The sequence below is a fragment of the Physcomitrium patens genome, chromosome 10, assembly GCF_059467195.1.
Source record: "Physcomitrium patens ecotype Gransden chromosome 10, ASM5946719v1, whole genome shotgun sequence".
Lineage (NCBI taxonomy): Eukaryota > Viridiplantae > Streptophyta > Bryopsida > Funariales > Funariaceae > Physcomitrium > Physcomitrium patens.
In genome coordinates, this window is record NC_143419.1 from 4,127,232 (window position 1) to 4,147,263 (window position 20,032).

The 20,032-nt window shown below is 31.9% G+C and overlaps 2 protein-coding genes and 1 pseudogene across 5 annotated transcripts; 2 read left to right on the forward strand and 1 right to left on the reverse strand.

Annotated features, from left to right (window-relative positions):
* Window positions 1-5,077: 5,077 nt before the first annotated feature.
* On the forward strand, window positions 5,078-11,034 carry LOC149988219 (ammonia transport outward protein 2-like). The gene is made up of 2 exons (XM_090253505.1): window positions 5,078-10,360; window positions 10,503-11,034. Exons 1-2 carry the CDS (start codon window positions 10,054-10,056, stop codon window positions 10,505-10,507), a joined length of 312 nt encoding a protein of 103 aa, XP_090109631.1. The 5' UTR covers window positions 5,078-10,053; the 3' UTR covers window positions 10,508-11,034.
* Window positions 11,035-14,002: 2,968 nt separating this feature from the next.
* On the forward strand, window positions 14,003-17,168 carry LOC112287239 (gamma-secretase subunit APH1-like). 3 transcript variants are annotated; one of them, XM_073536504.2, is made up of 7 exons: window positions 14,003-14,139; window positions 14,948-15,320; window positions 15,646-15,792; window positions 16,025-16,110; window positions 16,298-16,423; window positions 16,610-16,737; window positions 16,920-17,168. In XM_073536504.2, the coding sequence occupies exons 2-7, from the start codon at window positions 15,208-15,210 to the stop codon at window positions 17,085-17,087; spliced, it is 768 nt and encodes a 255-aa protein (XP_073392605.1). In that variant the 5' UTR covers window positions 14,003-14,139; window positions 14,948-15,207; the 3' UTR covers window positions 17,088-17,168. The 3 variants fall into 3 exon arrangements, with proteins under 3 accessions (XP_073392605.1, XP_073392604.1, XP_024385828.1); XM_073536503.2 differs by lacking the exon at window positions 14,003-14,139 and adding an exon at window positions 14,399-14,553; XM_024530060.3 differs by lacking the exon at window positions 14,003-14,139 and having other exon boundaries at window positions 14,596-15,320.
* On the reverse strand, window positions 17,024-19,523 carry LOC112287240 (serine--glyoxylate aminotransferase-like; annotated as a pseudogene). Its single transcript, XR_016505300.1, has 5 exons — window positions 19,280-19,523; window positions 18,581-18,865; window positions 18,063-18,434; window positions 17,760-17,970; window positions 17,024-17,662 (listed from the first exon to the last, which is right to left on the reverse strand). The product of XR_016505300.1 is annotated as a serine--glyoxylate aminotransferase-like (transcript).
* Window positions 19,524-20,032: the final 509 nt, after the last annotated feature.

A 20,032-nucleotide genomic window follows, 5' to 3' on the forward strand; every position in this document is an offset into this window, starting at 1 on the left:
TATTTTCCTTTATTTTTATTTAATATATATATATATATATATATATATATACACACACATATGTCCTTCTTTTCTTTTCTTTTCTTTTTTCAAATTTTAATGTCATGGATTTCGTCTACAGTGTGGCTCATACATTTTGATTGAAGTTGATTGTGAAATAGCCTGAGAACTTTCTTTACTATTATATTCTGGATATTAGAAGGATTTTTTTTTGAGTTCTATTATACTGTTAATGCTTGGATAATTTTCATTAATGTGGTTACAATAGTTTATGTAAAAGTTCTCTTTGTGGCGATTAGCATGAAACACATGGAACCACTTTTAACACATGCTTCTGAAAATGAAATTACAGAACGCCCAAATTTCTTAATTTAATGAGGGAGGAAAAATGAAACAAAGAAAAATCTAAAATATCAATCATGTAATATGAAGTTTTGTTTTGATTTGTTGAATTTTCAAACAAACAATCTTATCAAAAAAAAATCAAAGAGGTAAATTATAACTAACAAAGAACAATGGTAGGTCTTAGCTTCTTTTTTTTTTCTTTTTTCCACATAAAATTGAATGATAACCAAAAAAAATCATTTCAGACAAAGTTAACTCCTAAATAACTGACAATAGTAATATTGAATAATGAATGTTTTGATAATGTTGTATTTAGTTGTTGCAAGATCTATATGATAAGAAAGTTTAGTTATAAGACAAAGAGATAAAGAAGTCTTTGTCAATTGGTTGAGATAAAGAAGTATTCTTATTAGCCAAAAATATATGTTGTCATTTCACAATGCACTTTCTCTATTTTAGCTATAGAGGTAAATAAGAATTGTCTTTGCCAATAACACTAAAGAAAAATAAATGGTTCCATTGCAATTTGATTTCTTCAGTTTTTTATTTTTTATTTTTATAGGAGTGGTCAATTTTCAAATAGCAACCATAAATTAAAATTTTACAACTTTCTTATGCTTGAGGCATGGGTTTTTGCTATTGTATATATATAATTTGGAGAGAACATCACATAACACTTTTGAATAAGAAGTTTACCTCCGCAAGCTAAAAACAAGATAATTATTTTCTTATTATTTTTTCCAATATAAGTAATGGATAAATTCCTTATAATGCATGAAAAAAATTAATAAAAAATCAACATGCATATGCATATGAACTTCATTCTACAAAGACATCCTCGACTTATATGGGAATCATAATACAATCTTTGTATCTTAAAAAGAAAAAAGCCAAAGAAAAAGGAAAACCTACAGGAAATTAAAAATATGTTATATGTATTTATATATATATATATATATATATGAATATGTTCTATTCAATCCTATTGTATTATATTCTACCCAACAATATAATTCTGTTCAAAAGTAAACAAAATAGGACTTTTCCATCCCACGTAGGACGAAACACAAGACATGTGCTGGCAGTTTGACATTGGGAGTAGTGTTAGGAAAGTTCCCAACACCCCCCCTCCAGAAGCTTCCACGAACTTGTCGTTGAGAACTTAGTCGCCACGTGGCCTATCACCGGCTGCCAACTCATCAAGTTCCCTTATCCACTCTGTCGCCCACGTGGATACTTTTGGTTGGCTCTCATTCATCACACCCTATTCTGTGGCCCTATTACCAAGTCTCACTTGTGCCACGTCACACTACCAAAATTACATTGTAAGCTTTGTGGGGGTGGGGTGAGGTGGGCAGGATGAGGGTATAATGGAAGGAATATGCTAATTTTGAAAACTAACATTAAAAAAATAATACAATGAAGCGGACGAGAAGTTGCATTGTTGTTTTTTTTTGTGGTGATTTGTCACACTCACCACCAAATGTGGTGCTTTGGTAAATTGTTGATTTGTTTATCATGCTTTAATCAGAAAGTTTCTCTATGTAGTTGGTATTTAATGGTTCTCAATAGTAGAGAACACATAGTTCAAAACGTCATGATTTATCGAGCATTTTATTATTATTTTATTATTATAATGGGGCAATGAATATGTTGTAAACATGAATCACACTCATAGACTAAGAATAGAACCAGCTTGGAAGTCATGAAATGCCAACATAATAAACAACCAAGAGGGAACAATTGGTTGTGTGTTTTGTACACAATCACATTTCTTAATTTTAAAAAGAAAAAACATAGAGAAATTAAGATACTTCTATTAATTTAAAAAATTAAGATACTTCTATTAATTTAAATATTGATGTAAAAAAAAATTTGTGGGTAAGATTTTAATTATTTTGTATATGTATATACATACATACATAGTTGGAATATATTGGGTATTAGTGTTTGAAGAATCTTCGTTTTATATGTGAACAAATTGTTTTTTTCTTTTTGCCTTTTTTGTGTCATATTTTTAATCTTGTTAAACTTTCATAGTAAGCAAGTGCAATATGGATTTTAAATAAGAGTTTGAAACATTATTTCTAAGGTTATAAGATAATATTGCTGCAAATTCTAAAAATATTTTACAAGATGTGCGAAATGGAAAACAACATGCCAGCACAGAAAGGAATACTTTGGTTGGTAGCCAAAGGATGGATTCAAATTATTTCTGTTTATGTCATTTAATATTAAGTTTTTATGAAATAAATGAATATATTAAAAAATATTTTTTATTTTCAAAGTGTTGATGAAATATTTCAAATTGAAATTTGTTTTCTTATAGAAACCCATAAATTAAGCATTTTATTTAAAGGAATGTTTATTATACCAAAGTGATATGACTTTGAATATTTTGATGTGAATATGCATCTGAAGATGTAACTTATGTCTGCATAAGTCTAAAATGCCAAAAGCCCATTACTTCGAAACAAATGTGAGGAATTATCGGTGTTGAAGGTCATAGTCATTGGAAACAACTAAATAACATGAATCCAAAAAATTGATAAATAAGTGCAATATTTTAATTTTTTAATAAAAAAAATCAAATAGAAAATATTTATCTGACTTTAAAAAACAATTTGGACTTATACCTAATGTTTCATGTTAGAAAAGGACTAAAAATATATATACTTAATTGAATCTACATAGAGAAAAGAAGCATTCTTTCTAGTATATTTATATTTATATTTAACCATTTGGAAACTATTAGAGTTCTATTTTTATATAATAGAATATTAAAAAATATTATAGAAAAATTATAATTAATTATCTCATAATAGTAGTTTATGTATGATATTTTTTCTTTTTTTGAAGAAATTATAATTTTAAGAAATTATAAAAGTCTTATCTACTTTTTTTATAACTAGTGATTAAAATATCATATATATTTTTTTAAAAATATAGGGAATTGTAAATGTGTAAATTAAATATGCTTTGATAGCCATTGATCTTTTATAGAAATATTATTTATGATGAATTAGAATAATTATATTTAAAGTATTTACATATAATAGTAAAAAATTGAATTTTTAGAATATATAATATTTTTTAAAATTTTATCTAATACATTAATTTTAAATTCAAAAATTATTTATTATTAATTTTATTCTTAGTTCATTTTTTCGTTTTATAATTCAATTTTTTTATGAAAATAATTCAATTTTTATTATATTTTTTAAATAAAATTTATTTATAATAAAATATTTAATTATAATTTTAAATAATATTTTTTTATAAGTCTATTATTAAATACGTATTAATAAAGTTTGTTTTGTAAGATTAATTTAGAGATTATTAAAGCATCTTTGTATATTTATAAAGTATTAAAGAAAATATTTTATTATTTTATAAACCGTTAAACATAATTATGTTCCTAAATTAAATTTATTCCAAATAAAGATAAATTTTATAAATAATATATTAAGATGGTTATTTATTAATTTATTTTAAATTTTTTATACTTTAATATCTTCAATTCTTATTACTCTTATCTAGCTTACTTTTAATTTCTTAAAATCAATTGGTTGTAATTAATTTTAGTAGGAAATTTATATCAATTTAATAATAAAAGCTAAAAATTTATTTAGTTCTGTAGAAATAAATATTAATATGAAGTTTCAAAAATTTATTGAATTTGAATAGAAAAAGTATTATCTATCTAATGATACTTATACTTAATTTGTAGTTATTAATATCAAAAAAATTTAAGGTTTTAAAACTATATTTTTTAATTTTAATATTAATTTAAGTAAATTTTTTTTTTAAATAATTATTTATTATATTTTTCTTTAAAATTGAAAATTACTAATAATCAAAAATCTTAATAAATCTTTATATTTCACTGTTATTAGTTAATTTTATTTTTAAAAATTGAAGTACAAAATCTAGTTCTTTAAAAAATAGAGTAAAGAATAAAGAATAATTGATAAAGAAGATTCAATATAAAAAATAAAATAATATAAAAATATTGGTATTGAACTAAATATTTTCATGTAAAATAAATAAGTTTTTATCAACTTCATATTAGTGGTTCTTCTAATGTTATTTCATATGATTTTAAATGGATGATATTAATTATTAAATAATGACTAATCTTATTAAGTAATATTTATGTATTTAAGAAGAGATTTTTGTTTAAAATCTTTAATACCATTAATATAAACTTGTGACACCAAAACATTGGAAGATAAAAATTAAATGACCTAGAATAAAGGTCTAATATGTAAAATGTGCAATGAATCTCCAAAGTCAATTAATTTCAATTGAAAAAAAATTAATCCTAAAAAAACATCACAAATTATCTTAACATAATTTTAAAAAATTATTGAAGAAATGAATAAAAAGTATAGTTTGGTATTTAATAAGCTAATTTTATTATTATTTTAGTTAATTTATAATAGATGATATGTATATTAAAGCCATTTAAAACTATGTCAAGAACATTAAAAATACTATTAATATAGCATTGCTAGAAAAAAAAATTCTAATAAGTACGAATCTAGTTAAATTATCAATATTACTTTGGCCTTTGGTTTCTTTTTTATTCAATTCTTATTTTTTAAAAAAATGATAATTTTTTTTCACAAATATACATATTTACTTTAATATTTATCTATAGGATTAAATTGAAGTAAATAAAAATATACTTATTTCATAATATTTTTTAGAAAAGCTTTTTAGAACCTTCATAGCGCTATTTCGACTTTACATGTGCATGTAATTGATTGGTAGGTTAGAAATTTGGTCAACAAGTTAACCATGTGTTGTTAGCTTGTAAAACAAGCTAACTATGTGACATACATATAAAAAACTTGCCTTACAAGTTAAGATATGTATCTTGCAAAGTCAATACATTTTGAAAGTCCTATAAGACATCACCATATAGCTTCTTGTTAAGAGTATATATGGAGGCAAGAGTAAAGCCTTCTTCACTCTTGTCAATGTCTTTTTAGTCCTTAGTCTTATTTCAAGACTTTCTAGTATTCTTGTCTTTGGCAATAGTCATTCTAGTTTAATATTATATCATCTTTGAGTAATTATTTAGTCTTTTTGAGTAACATAAGAGTGTCTTGATCTTATACCTCTTTAAGATTAATGTCCTTGATAATTTGATCAGAATAGTAATTTATTATTCTTGTCTTTTTTAGAAGTGAATGAATTATTCTACTTCTATTCTTGTAATTTAAAGGTCATGGATTACTCACCTTTAAATAAAGTATTTAGTTTTTTAACATTGATATTTTTTTTAAAGAAAGTGGATTATCTTTCTTTATAGAAATTTTTATTTGATATTAGAAGTTGCAGATTATTTTCTTTTAATTTAACTTATGGATTTGTTAAGTTATTTGAAATAGAAGAAAAAATCATGGATGCTATACTTGGTGGAATTAAAATAAATTTGTAACTATTGGTGATCTTTAAAAAATTTATGACATTTTTAGCATAGAAATTTTATGCATCATGAGCATCAACCATAGAAGTACTAATCCTATGCTTAAAAAGAAGTTTAGAGTCTATATCAAGAAATTGTGCAGTTGAAGAAAGTAAGTAAATTGAGCTCATAACTAAATCTAAGAAGTTTTGCTTCTACAAGTACGACAAGAATAAAGATTAGTATGTGAAAATAGTTTCATGAAAAAAGATCAAAATTTCAAGGATTTTTACAATAAGTTAAGCTCTATCTAAGATTGCATTCCTTCCAATATCTTCATGGATTTACTCAAGTTGGATTCATAAGTGCACTTCTATCTCAAAGTGCTTTGATTTGATTTGCACCTTTGATGGACAAGGATTTATGACTCTTTTATGATTTGAATTCATTTTTAGAAGTATTTATAGCTTTATTTGGAAAAAAATGATCAAGAAATAGTAGTAGAGACTAAGCTCTTATTTTTTTTAAAAAAAATCACAATCAACTACCATATATGCTACTAAATTCCAAAACCTTGTTTGTAACATGGATTAGAATGATAAAGCCTTTATCAATCAATTTTGATGTGGATTGAAGGATAACATCAAAGTTTTTTTTTATTAAAAATGCCAAAAGCAAAATCTTTAAAATAATTTATTACAGAGGCCATTGCATGCAACAATCAATTATTTGAAAGACGTCAAGAATAAAGACTTAGCTAAAGAAGAGTAACTCAAGTAATGATAGTAACTTTCAAGTTTTTAGAAACTTATTTATTAAGGCTAGAACCAATGCAAATTAATTCTTTAAGTTCGTCATGATTTTTTAACAATCAAATATTTTGGATACAACAAGACTTTAAAGCTAATATTTAGAGATTTTTGGTAGCTTCAAATGTAAAAGGTAGTCAAAGACTTTGTATAATTATGTAATATTTGTTCAAGATTTAAAACTCCTCGTCATCGATTTTATAGACTTCTTCAGCCATTATCTATTCTAAAACAACCATGATCTTTTGTTTTTATGGATTTCATGACAAATATTCATATCTCAAGTTTGTATAATTCTATATTTATAGTAGTAGACTATTTTATCAAGATTGTATATTTTGTATTAAGTACAAGAACTATCATTATTAAAAAAATGGCTAAGTTTTTTCTTAATAATATCTATCACTATCATAGATTATTTAAAGCTATTATATTAAATAGGATGAATTAATTTGTATTTAGATTTTGAAAAATCCTTTTCAAGATTTTAAAGGTGGATATAAAAATCTCTTTGACTTTTCATCTTCAAACTAATAGGCAAACAAAATAAATGAATTAAGTTCTAGAGCAATATTTGATGTATATCATCAATTATTATTAAGATGATTAGACAACTCTTTTGCCATTGGCTGAATTAGAATATGATAATTCAATATAATTTTTTATTTAATAAACACCTTTCTTTGTCAATTATAGTTATCATCCATGACTTGATATTTTTAACTTTTCGAAAGTTGATAATCTTGTGGCAAAAAATTTAAAGAATTATATATCAAAGCTACAAGCAATAATAAAAGTACAATTAAACGAAGCTCAAGAATGACAAAAGATCAATTCAAGTGCTTATTGCAAGGAACAACCACAATTCTAACTTTTATTCTTATTTCTAATTTTTAAGTATTTGTGATGCTAAAGAGATGGAGAAGCAAAAATGAGAAAATTCAACTCAAGCATTTTTTTTTGCTGACTTATCAGATAAGACATTGTGATTGTCACAACCTTTAAGAAGATATAATCAAGATGCAGATTCTCAAGAATGACATGTCTTTCTTCAAATAGATGGTAAAATAGAATGTGTTTGATATTACAACCTTGAAAAAAACTCCTTATGTTTGATGATTTTATTAGAGGTATGAATGACTTCTGATGGTGTTTCAAATGTTTTATTTAAAGGATGTTACAAAGGCCTCAACAATGATCAAATAATATAGTGGTCTTCTTGCCTTGGTATGGAACACTAATGATAGCAGAGAAGATCTATCAACCATCTTCAAAGAAAAAAAAGATCAGAGTATGTGACAAACACAATTTGTTGCATCTTGGGTTTTGTCAACATATGATCACCACTCCTCATAAAACTTGTTCCTAAAAAGATGGATAATGTCACAAATATACATATTTTTTCTAATATTTATCTATATGATTAAGTAGAAGTAGATAAAAGTAAATTTATTTCATAATACTTTTTAGAAAAGCTTCTTAGAAGCTTTATAGATGTTTCTTTGTCTTTACATGTATTTTTAGTTGATTATTAGGTTAAAAACTTGTTCAACAAGTTCTCTATGTCTTGATAGCTTACAAAATAAGCTAACTATATAATATACATATAAAAAACTTGCTTTGCAAGTTAAGATATGTGTCTTGCAAAGTCAACACGTTTTGCAAGTTTTATAGGACATTGCTATATAATTCTTAATTAAGAGTATATATGGAGGCAAGAATAAAGCCTTTTTTTATTCTTGTCAATGCCTTTTTAGTCCTTAGTCTTGTTTTTAAGACTTTTTAGTATTCTTGTCTTTGGAAATGGCCATATTAGTTTAATATTATATCATCTTTGAATGATTATCTAGTCTTTTTAAATGATACAGGAGTATCATGATCTTTTAGTTCTTTAAGATTTATGTCCTTGATAATATTATGGATGAAGACTTGAAGATATATTTATTATTAAAGCTTTCTACAAGAGCTTTATCTAATTTGAAATTAATTATTTCTTATTATTTTCTTAACTTTTGAAACCTTCAATTCAAAAAAAATCAAATATGTTTGTAAGTATTAATAACTCAAGAGAGGTTTTTTAAGACTCTAATTTTTTTAAGCTAATTTGAATGATTTATCTTATTTATTATTATTATCATCTATCTTCTATACAATCAATTATAAAAATATTCTTATTTAACCACAAATTTGACATGCAATTCAAGTTTTGTTTTGTTCTGTTTTTGTAAAATAAAAATAAATCTTACAATATTGTTTTGAGTATCGTACCAAAAATTACATATAAAATTGGTGCACATCAATAATTAAAAATTCTTTAATGCATCTTCAATATTAAATTTTAAATAAACAATCAAACTTCAATATTTTCTTTAAAATTTATTAAAGTAAAGAAATTATTACTTAAAATAATTGATGATTGTTTATAAACAATTATGTTTTACAAAACCACTTCTTTCCAACTACAATTAATTGATCAAAATACAAATCCAAATGAAAATAGAAAAATCTTCTAATCAAATTGAAAAAAAAATCCAAACAAATTTGACAAATATAGATCATTAAATCACAATTACAGGTACCTAAAGAAGCTTCTTTCACCAACCCAACATTCATGATAAAAATGAAACTCTAGTCTTAACTGGCTGCTTAACAAGGGACACAACCACATCCATGCCAGCTTGAAATTTTCAACTTAATTAATAGCATTGGAACGAACCTCCTTCCATACCAACAAATTACACAAAAGAAAAGAGAACAGAAAGAAGATAAAGAAAAAGAAAAAGAAAATGAGAAAAAAAAAGTGGAGTGGGAAGTAAAGGGAAAGATGCAGAAGTGGAAAGAAAAGGAAAGGAAAAGCGCGGGTGGTGGTCTTGCACTCGCCGACGCAGACGCCGACGCCGAAGTGCTTGACGGCGCTGCGGAGGACACAACCGTCAGTATCCCCCCTCCCCGAGATCCTCGCTCCGAATCCTTGTCGCCGAAGAAGCAGAAGAAGAAGAAGAAGAAGAATCCCCTTAGCTTTCACACTCACGCACACACACACACTCTCAACACAATAAGCCCCACCCTATCTATCTGATTGCATAGCTCCCTGACCCGCCTCGATTCCATGCCGTTTCTGTCAATTGCGTTAGCACTGTCGACTTTTCCTGATTCCATCGACACTCCCTTGATTTCTCGGAGGTGGATTTGCTCATGCGCTCCTGCTTTCATGAATTCTGCTCACAGCGTTTCAGAGGGCTCCGTCGTGCAGGCGAGCGTGTCTGTGGAGACATTCATCATCGAGCTGACGAGACTTTGCCTCGGTCGCTTGTTGTCGGCATCGCCATCCCTGCGCCCTTGGGGCTGAGCGGTTTCGCGCTGACGACCTTCGTGCAGTCGTGCTAAAATGCAGGCCTCTTCGGCATTTCGCCGTCGTCGCCGCCTAACGTTGTCACAGGGCTTGCGGCGTTTTACGGTGGTACAGTGGCATTCCTAGCCGGGATGTGGGAATTGAAGAGAGGGAATACCTTCGCGGCGACCACGTTCTCTTCCTTCGGCGCTCTCCAGCTCTCTTACACCGCCACTCTGATCCCTTGGTTTGGAGTCCACGACGGGCACACCGACCCCGAGCAGGACATTCGTCGAGCTAATGCGATCTTTTTACTCGCCGGGACTATTTTCACCTTCGCGATGCTGCTTGCTGCTCTAACTCTCAGGGCGAGCGTGGCGCTCAGCACAGCGTTATTCCTATCCCTCACCTTCACGTTGATCATCATCTCGGAGTTCATCGGCTCATCCTATCAAAAGGGTCTGCCTCTCTACACCTCATACCCAACAATTCCTCCCCTCAACTTCATTCATGCGCTTACCTGAATCCTAAAATCACACACATCACTGTCTTATACGTAGCAACTCGCTAATTTCTCATGATTTTGCGTGTCAAAGTTCAGGCTAGTGGCTTCTTCGGCATATTCACCGCCGTGACTGCGTGGTACATCGCCCTCGCTGGAATCCTTACACCTGAGAATTCTTTCCTCACCCTTCCCATTGGAAACCTCAACAAACACCAACATTAATTAAGTGATGAGCTGCGAAAGCAGAATTCGAGGCCCGGCTCTGCCAATTGTGTACAATCTTCGGTGGAGTGCTGCTGGAGTCATCGGAGCTGCAAAGCCTTGGAATGGATTTTGATACTGGGTGCATCAATTTTAGGGTTTTTGATTTGCTAATAGATATGGGTTTTAGCACTGCAGGGAAGAAGAGTCAGTGCCCATGTAATAATACCACGCACTGCTGTATTTTTACTTCATTTATTTTTTGTTGTTTTCTCAGTTTGTGTTTCTGTCATCTGGTGTCAATTTTAGAGTAATGAATGAATTCTAGTAGTGATAGTCTTGAGGTTCTTGAGTTTTATTATAAAAGTTGTCATTTAAAGTAGAAAATTAGAAAAGAAAAAGAAAAATAAGAAGATCTTCCATGACCTCTTATATGTGTGTATGTTTTAGTTCTAAAGATAGTGGTGTTTGTTTGTTGCAATAGTTCAAAGTTTCATCTATTTATTCTTGCATTTGTGCTTCCGTAAGTTCATTGCCTAGCAAATATTTTAGATTCCTATTGATTCCTATCTGAAAAATGTATTGAGTTGCTATTAAATTTTTTTAGATAATATTTTTGGATGAATGAAAAATCTTTATTATAATTTTCTATTCTCCTACATTAGTCATTGTAATAATTGATGTTATTTTAATTAGTTTGTAGATTTAAAATAAAAATATTTATTCCAAATAGATTTTATTTATATTTTTGATATTTTGATATATATGTATTTATATCTTTTAAATAATATCTAATAATGTGAAAAATAAAACAAAGATATTCAATTTAAAAATTTATTTTTTAGTTTAAATATGAATCTTAATTGTTGAACCCTAACAAGACTTATTTTCTAATTGAGTTGTTGAATTTGTTTCAAATTTTACAAACCATTATCTTCTTTAATTATTTATAATATTGCAAGATCAAATCTCAAATCACAAATTAATAGATATTCTAACAATTGTTTTGCTAATATTACTTAGATTCCAACTCCAAGTTTAATGAAGACCTTTATTAGTTAAATTTCCTATTCCAAATATTAACTTTGGCTCAAACTTGGTATATAACTTGGTTGTGAATTCTTCTATTCATGCCTTAATTTTTCTTCTTTTTCTAATTTATACATCTGAAAATATCTATGAAATTATAACTCATTTTGAATTACCAAGTACTTGTATGTCCTTGTGTATACAATTAAATATGCCCAAATTGCATTGTCAAATTAATACAAAATTCAAAAATCACATATCTTTCTTGTACATCTATTCAAGTTTGAGATTTTTTGTATAGACCCAATACACTGACAAATATTATGTTGAACTTCATACTCTTCTTTATTGCTCTCAAATCATTATAGGTGACAAAATCCTAATCTTTCTCGCTTCTTTGAAGGTTTCTTCTAATTCATAATTTAACAAGATAAAAAAATAAAATAAATGACTCCCTTATTAAAACCAAAATTCAAAACTACAATTATTAAACGATTAAATTAATAAAACTTAATAATATATTTCAATAAAAAAATCCTTTTTCAAATATTGAATATACATTTTTTTAATATTTAAATATCTATATATATATATATATATTAATAATTTTCTTTAATAAATTACTTCTAAAACAAAGTAAGGGGTTCTTATATTAATATACACACACATACATATATATTGGAACTAACAAATTATTTGAAATAATTTTAAAAAATAATATATTTTACAAATAATAAAATTAAATAAAACTAACCTTCTAATATATACTCATTTCATATTTTTGAAAAAATATATAAATAAATGTTTAAAATTATGTATATGTCGACTAGTATATTACAGTAATTTATCCTCAAATCACATTGTTAAATATGTAGTTTGTATTTTTAATTTGTGAAATCGTTTATGAGTATATTAGTAACATGAGAAATCTATTCCTGATTTCAATTTTTCTTAAGGCACTTTCTAATTTACAAATAAGAAGTGTATTACAATCACATGTTTATTTGAATAATATTCTCTCAGAATATATTTTTTAGAGTACAAACCTAGTTGCTATGTTAATAGTAGATGCTAAACAGATTTTATTTTTATTTTTTATCTGGTTTATTCAGAAACACCATGAATACAATATATATTTTGATAATAACTAATTTAACATGCAATTAGATTTAAAATTATAAATTTCTATCACGATGTAGAAATTAATGTCAGTTGCAAATATATTAATCATTATTTGATCATAATTATTTTTGTTAAATTAGTCAATTATAAATATAAAAAGAACTCAATCAATTTCTTTTGTATTTTTATAGTGAACAGTGTATTGAAAATATTAATTGTTAATTCCGTTTGATTTGTTTTACAACCTTTGTAATTTATATGATGTATAAAAATATTTTATTACTCCAATTTTATTTTATATTTATATAATAAGTGTGCTATAAAAAATGATTCAAATAAATTATATTACTATTGGCATATGTTTTTGCAATTATTTAATATGTAGGATTCAATCAGATTTTTTATAGTTTTCATGTGTATATTACTACACATTTTTTTTGCATCTTAATCCAAAGATGTAAAAACTCCATTATTCAAATATGATGTACTTTTTACTTTTTAAACTTGTTACAATGATTAATTTAAAGGATACCATTATTTCAATGTAGTAGTGATAGATTTGTTGTTTAATGTTCTTAAGATAAATTACCAACGTTATATTGACATGCTTTTTTAAAGAAATAAAAATAAATAGCCAAATAGTGTAAAATAAAAAGAAGCAAAAATTCCTTCTACTTGATTCTCTCACTGATACAACTAAAAAGCTGAAAGAAAGAAGTCAAATAGACCAGTCAGGAATTTGCCAACTTTTACAACTTTGAATTGGACATCTTAATACCACACTCCTTTTTAAAGTTTACCAAACCTCATAGATTTTTTATTTAAAAAAAATAAGATTAGTACATTTTTCCCCTTACTTTTTTTTTTATTATTTTTAATGAAAACCGTAAATAATTTGAATTTTTTATGAAAACCATGATTTGTTTTAGTAGATTATGCATATTATTGAAGGCAGTAAATACACTCTTGAAAATTAGTGCATAATTTTAGTTTGTACATCCAATTATAATGTTTTTGTGGAAAAAAACATACAATTAAAAATTTTAACAACACATTTGAGAAGATTTTCAACTTGTGTAAAATTGAGATGAGTATGTGTGATTTTAGATTCTTGTTCACATTTTAATTTGTATATCGAAAGTGTGATTCTTTAAGAGAGATCGATGAATTTGAAGTCATGACAAAATATATCAGTGTGAGGTATTTGTGCTCGCAACAGGAAACGAATGGTGAAAAGAATAATGAAAAAGAAAGAAAAACTAAAACTTCATTCCTACTTATACTAAAATTACAAACCCACCAATTCAAATTTGAACCCTGAAATGATACAACACTGACAAGCAGATGCAAAGACTAGTACTGAAAAACAACAAGCAAGAAGGTGGGGTCATTGTTACTACATGCAAGGTTAGGGTAAAATTATGATAAAATTAGGAGAATATTAAATAGACCCAAGATTTTACTAAATAAACCCACCCATCTTATCCTTCATGAAAAGTACAAACGACTTCTACATTTATTTCTCCACTTTTACATCTGCAACCACTCTTCTTCATCAAAGGTGGGTCGATTTAGTAAAAACATGGGTCTATTTAAATTGAATGTCTTCTTAAATTAAATGTGGGAGATTACAACACACTGAAACATCAAAAAAGTCCTTCCAAATGATGCCATTACACATATTTTACGCCCAAAAGTGTAATAAATGTGAAAAACTTGCAAAAGAATTCCTTTGAATAGTCGTAGTTTTCACAAGGTTCATTTGAACATTACAGGGCATTTGTTAACCTGGGAGGTACTACCAGAGAAATAGGTCACCTGGGTTTCAGCATTACTTTTATATATATATACATACATATATCAAGTATTTTACCACTGGAATGGAATCACAAATTGTGATTTTTTGCAAACACATGCTCTGCTACGAAGTTGAGGAGAAAAAAGAGTGTTTTCATGGCACTTTGCAAGCCTTCCAAACCCAGAGCACTAAACCCTAATTTGGCAGATGAAGTTCATAGGCTGAATAGCAGGGGCAACTATTAACAAACTAGCTAGAATTGAATCAAGAAATTATATTGTAGTGGAAATTTTGCACTTTTCCCCAAAAAGAAAGGAAGAATATCTTGCTTGCTTGGCTTTGACTTAGGTTTTGTATGTGCATGTTTCAACATCTGTTCGTGAGATTGCAGACATCATGGCCATCTGTTCCTTGTATCCTGGAGGCAGCCATCCATGCGGAGAATTCCTACTTCGTCTTTGCGAAAATGGAATTTGTGAGAAGTCGTGTTCGTCAGTTTTGTGATAAGGCAGGTTTGAGGAAGCTGATTCTGAAGAAAATTGCACCGAAGAGCCTTTGCAGAGACAGTTTTCCGGGGGTGAGGAATTGGGGGATCGATTTGACGAAGCTGGCATCGAGGTCGGGGAAGAAGAGAGCAAAAAGTTTGAGAGGATGGGTGTGGTTGTTGGTTTAGGCTATTTCTTAATAGCCTTGGGCCCAGCTCTCACCATTTTCTTCTCGTCGATTGCACCGAAGCCGTTCCTCACCCTCACGGTGCTAGCCAGGTGGGTTGAACCTTCCCATCCTTTATTACGTGATGTAATTTTGCCCCGTGTGCGAAGGTTCATGAATTCAGCTTAGACTGTGTTGCGTTTAAGTTCTGCAATGTGGAATTCCCTCTGAACGTGTCGGCTCTTGAAACGATTACGCACCGAGCCTGATTACTTTTGTCGCCAGAAGCGAATTGTAGCGTCTGTTTCGAACGAGCTATCGAAGTCGTTTGTTATGGCTTTCTCGGATTTAGGGTTTCATATTTTGGAAATTTTAAAGGAAATTTGTGCGGAACTTAGCTTTTGAAGTTAATCCGAAAAATTGTGTAACTTCTTGCAGTGCTCTGATATATTTGGTGAGCCTTGTTGCTGCTGCGATCATTTGGAGGGCGTTCCTTCCCGGCCCTTCGTGGGTGTTCCTGCTGATGTTGGCCACTGCTGTTTTTATCCAAGAGGTTACTAGGATTTTCTACTGGCGCTTCTTCTTGTAAGTCTTGTGTTTTGGCAGTCATTCCCAATAATCTAATACTAGTTTAGGGGTTAGAAGTTGCTAGACCCGAGCATCATTTCGTGTTATTTGGCTTACTTCGTATTTCTTTGAATTTCATATTGAGCGATGGCTTAGCATGCAACATGATTATAAGCGAGGTCTCTGATGCTGTTTGCCCAGACATAAGCCATAGCTTCCGCTGAATATTTCCTGCATATTAAGCTTGCAGGAAAACAGAGAAGTATCTGAACGTGTTAGCAGTAAAGCTTTCGAAACCCCAGCTTAACTTTGTGGACAGACTTGAAGTCTCTTTTGGTTCGTTGTGACACACTATTTTGTTGTGTTGCTTTCGTGCATGGTCGTTGTCTTTATGCTACAGTATGTTTGGTTGCTTGGTTGAGTTAGTGCTGTTGACGACACACTCGTAATCGCATGGATTGACTTCATGGATACTTGAACACCTGAAAGATCTGTAGTTAAACTTTTTTCGCTTGTTCAACAGCCAGCGGGGTTGGCCATGGAGTAGCTCACGCCATCTTCTTTGGCCTGAGTGTCATTGCACCAGCTTTTGGTCCAGCTACTTACTACACTGAAAGCTGCAAGGAGATGCCCTTTTTCCTTGTATCAGGTATTGATCCCTCTGTATACGATGGGGTCGAGCTGGTTATTTTGAAAAAAAAGAAGAAAAAGAAAAAAGAAAGAAATTCGTGAGGGTGTGCAGTTTAAGTGTAGGATTATCTCGTCAAAAACTCTCAAAATATTGTTCTCATTTTTACATGTGTTTCTTGCTGGGGGTTGTTTTGTGAATGTGCAGCCTTGTTGACTTTAGCATTTTTTCTTCTTCATACCTTCTCGATGGTCATTGCCTTCAATGCCTACACACATGGCGTTGGTTCTCAAAAGCTATTTGTGCCCGTCATGCATCTTGGTGCATCATTCTTGGTATGTTGCTCTCAAAGCTTTCAAGATGATGGTATTACATTTAGCATTTTATTTGCTGCACCCTAGGTCTGTTTTCGCATATTTTGAGTTGAATATTTAGAGTGTCCAGGTTTGCCTTGTAGCTTCTCAACGTAGACACAATCCTGATATTCTTTTTCACACGTTTCTTCGCTGATGTGCAGACTCTCATTAACCTGCTTCCTAACGGATGCATTGTGGGTGTTCCGCTGGTTTTTCTGTGCACGCTTGTGACCATGGTATACGGTGACAGAATTGTGTGGGAAAATACAGATCCCAATTTCTTGAACCATAGTAGCTTGCAAAGCATGCATTCAGGATCATCTTTATGATCATGTACATATATCCAAAGTTGTGCCCTTACCAGATTCACTTGTAAACTTGGGCCCTTTAACATGGCCAACTTCATTGACCATGGTTGTTGTGATGTGTAGATTCCACTCCCACAGAGTTGAAATGCCTGTAATTACTATGGATATTGGTGTACGAGTTTTAGTCTCTGACTGAACAAGTGGGGGAGAACTTTGCTGTGTACAAATCTTACGAGAATACCCAAATTGTTGATCAATACTCAAGGCTTTTGATTTGCAGAGTGCAATTAACTTTCTACACATTTTACCGAAGTGGAGATAATGCAGGCATGCAGAGTGCTTCAAGTCACTGCTGGAATCAACTCCTTCCATTGTCCAGTCCGGTGTTGAAACTTCTACTATGGCTCGGTGATGTCGATGTAGTCGTCATCCACGGAAGTTGAACCGATGTCTTATATTCAAAGTCGGGAAGCGATAGAAGGGGTTTGCCGTGACAAAATTGCTTGCGCTGCAGCTACACCACTTCCTAGTGTGACAGGATATCCAACATCCGTCAAAGCGAGCTCGACACCCGCTAGAGCGCCGAGCAGTTGTAGCTGTACAGACCATCCAGAAAGAGGGTTTAAAAGGAGATATTCGCTTTCGATCGAAACGGAGACTGAATGCAATTCAGCAAAGCATATCTCAGCGCACCTCATCTACGTATCCGAGATGTCCGATTCGGAAGACCTTTCCCGCAACTTTGCCGAGACCGATACCGAGACTCAAGTTGTACTTCTTCCACGCAACTTTGATCACATCGTTGCTGTTCAGCCAAGGGGGTACCACGACGCCGGTCACAACTGTACTGTGCCACTTGGGCTCTTTGGCGCATACGGTAAGTCCCCATGCGATTACTGCTTGCCTGCATTTCAAGCACCGAAGCGAACATCGGCTCCCATGGGGCTACTTACTCACTGCAAAGCATGTTGTGAGGGTGTGAATTGGTGGCCATACCTGGTTGCTTCGGCAAGCCGACTATGTCTGGCGATAACATTCTCTAGACCCTCTACTTTGAGGATTAGATCAAGGGAGGCTCGTAGTCCATACAGCAACTGGACGGACGGAGTGTAAGGCCAGTAACTCCCCGACTTGTAACATTTTATATATTCTCCCCAGTCGAAATAGCCGCGTGTAGATTTGGCATGTTTGGAAGCTTCGATTGCTTTCGGACTTGCGCATACGATTCCAAGCCCGGTGGGGAGAGAGAGAGAGCTTTCTGGGATCCGGTGAGATCAACGTCCACTTTCCATTCGTCCATTCGGAAGTCTATTGCGCCCACAGAAGAGACTCCGTCGACGAGTAACAATACGGGGTGCCTTGCCTCATCTGCGAACATCATCACGGTTCCGAATTGCTCATGACATTTTATTTTTATTTTTTTACCTTGTAAGTTTCATTTATTCGACCTCATTTAGCCTTACATTGATATGTGACAATTTGATGGTGGCGAGTTGGAAGGAGTAGATCGATACCGAGAACTTGGCGGACTTCGCCAATGTCGCTTGTGACTCCCGTGGATGTCTCATTGTGCACGACGCAGACAGCTTTCACGACGTGCGCCTGATCCGCTTCCAGCTTCTGCCTGAGAATGTCCAAATCGACACCCTCGCCCCCCTCGCAGTCGATGACATCCACGTCGAAATTAAGACGCTTCATGAGGTTTATTCAGAGCACGGCAAATTGTCTCAACCGGGGGGCGATAATCTTGTCTCCCGGTGACAACATGTTGGTTAACGCACTCTCCCATGATCCAGTACCTTCAGAACATTCATATCCAACATCACTCAATTCTGTCAATGTGGAGCAACTTAAGTCTTCGCAACTGGGGCAACGAGAATATTTAGCTACATTCCCCGAAAATCAGCCGAAGAAGGTTCAAATTTAACCAGGTGGTGGCCACATCTAACTGGTTAAGAACTGATGCAACTACCGAAAACTGAAGAAAACAGAAAGCATGCTTTTTGTATCCAAAAAACAAGGATATGAGCAAGGCATCGGACACTCGGATGAACCATCAACGTAAGGAATGGAGAAATTCCCAAAAATATTCCAATTTTGCCAACTCGATCGTGTATTCGGCACGGCTCTGAAATTCAGCACGAACAGTAGAGGACCCTGCGATTGGGCGACGAGACGTGAAGGATCAATTTAAACAAAAAGAGCCTCATTACCTGTGGCAGGAAAGATGACAGAGGTGGCCGTCTGAGTGCGGAACAGCTGCTTTACATCCTCAACCACGGATTTTGAGAGCATGGGAAACGCCAGAGATCGATGGTCCTCGTTGTTGCGGCTCATGGCCTGCAACACGCGCTCAGGAATGTAGGTCGGACCCGGTACAAACAAATGGTTCCGTCCCGACGCTGGGAAGTACTCCGTCTTGGAATGGATCCACTCAGTTCTAAATTTCCAACAAAATCACCAAAATCCCCTCCTCCCCTCCCCCACCTTCAGAACTAAACCACCTTAACAGTGGAAATTGCTCCACCTTGCGAAGTTTTCCAGCAATGACGACAAGATTCCACAGCAAACCGAACTAGTACAGCTCTTTTAACCAGCTTTGAAAAGATCCAACACACAGAGCAGATCCGCGCTACTCGCTGGAGAAATGAGTTTCCATCCTCCGCAGCTCCAAATTGCTTCTAGGCAACGACGAGCTGAGGGAGGATATAACGTTATGTTTCAGATGTGAGACAGGGCAATGACGGCGATCGACTGACGCTGGAACACCAGTCAGCATTGTGTGCAGCGCAAAAGTGGGGATGACCATCCACATACGTCGTGTCGTCGCTCGCAGGGGTGAGGGACAATTCTATTCTGGCTGCCGCACCCAGTGCCACTGCAACCCCCTCTAAAAACTACCATTTACATCATTGGTGGAAAGCTTGTGTTTTGCTTCACCCACCATCGCCAGTGCAAGAGTTTCG

What these genes read in the sequence shown, in the direction of transcription:
- LOC149988219 (XM_090253505.1), top strand. Translation starts at nt 10,054, where the DNA reads ATGTGGGAATTGAAGAGAGGGAATACCTTCGCGGCGACCACGTTCTCT.
- LOC112287239 (XM_073536504.2), top strand. Translation starts at nt 15,208, where the DNA reads ATGGGTGTGGTTGTTGGTTTAGGCTATTTCTTAATAGCCTTGGGCCCA. An exon ending in TTCTACTGGCGCTTCTTCTT is followed by an intron (nt 15,793 to 16,024) that starts GTAAGTCTTGTG and finishes TTAAGCTTGCAG; the next exon opens with GAAAACAGAGAAGTATCTGA. An exon ending in ATCTTGGTGCATCATTCTTG is followed by an intron (nt 16,738 to 16,919) that starts GTATGTTGCTCT and finishes GCTGATGTGCAG; the next exon opens with ACTCTCATTAACCTGCTTCC.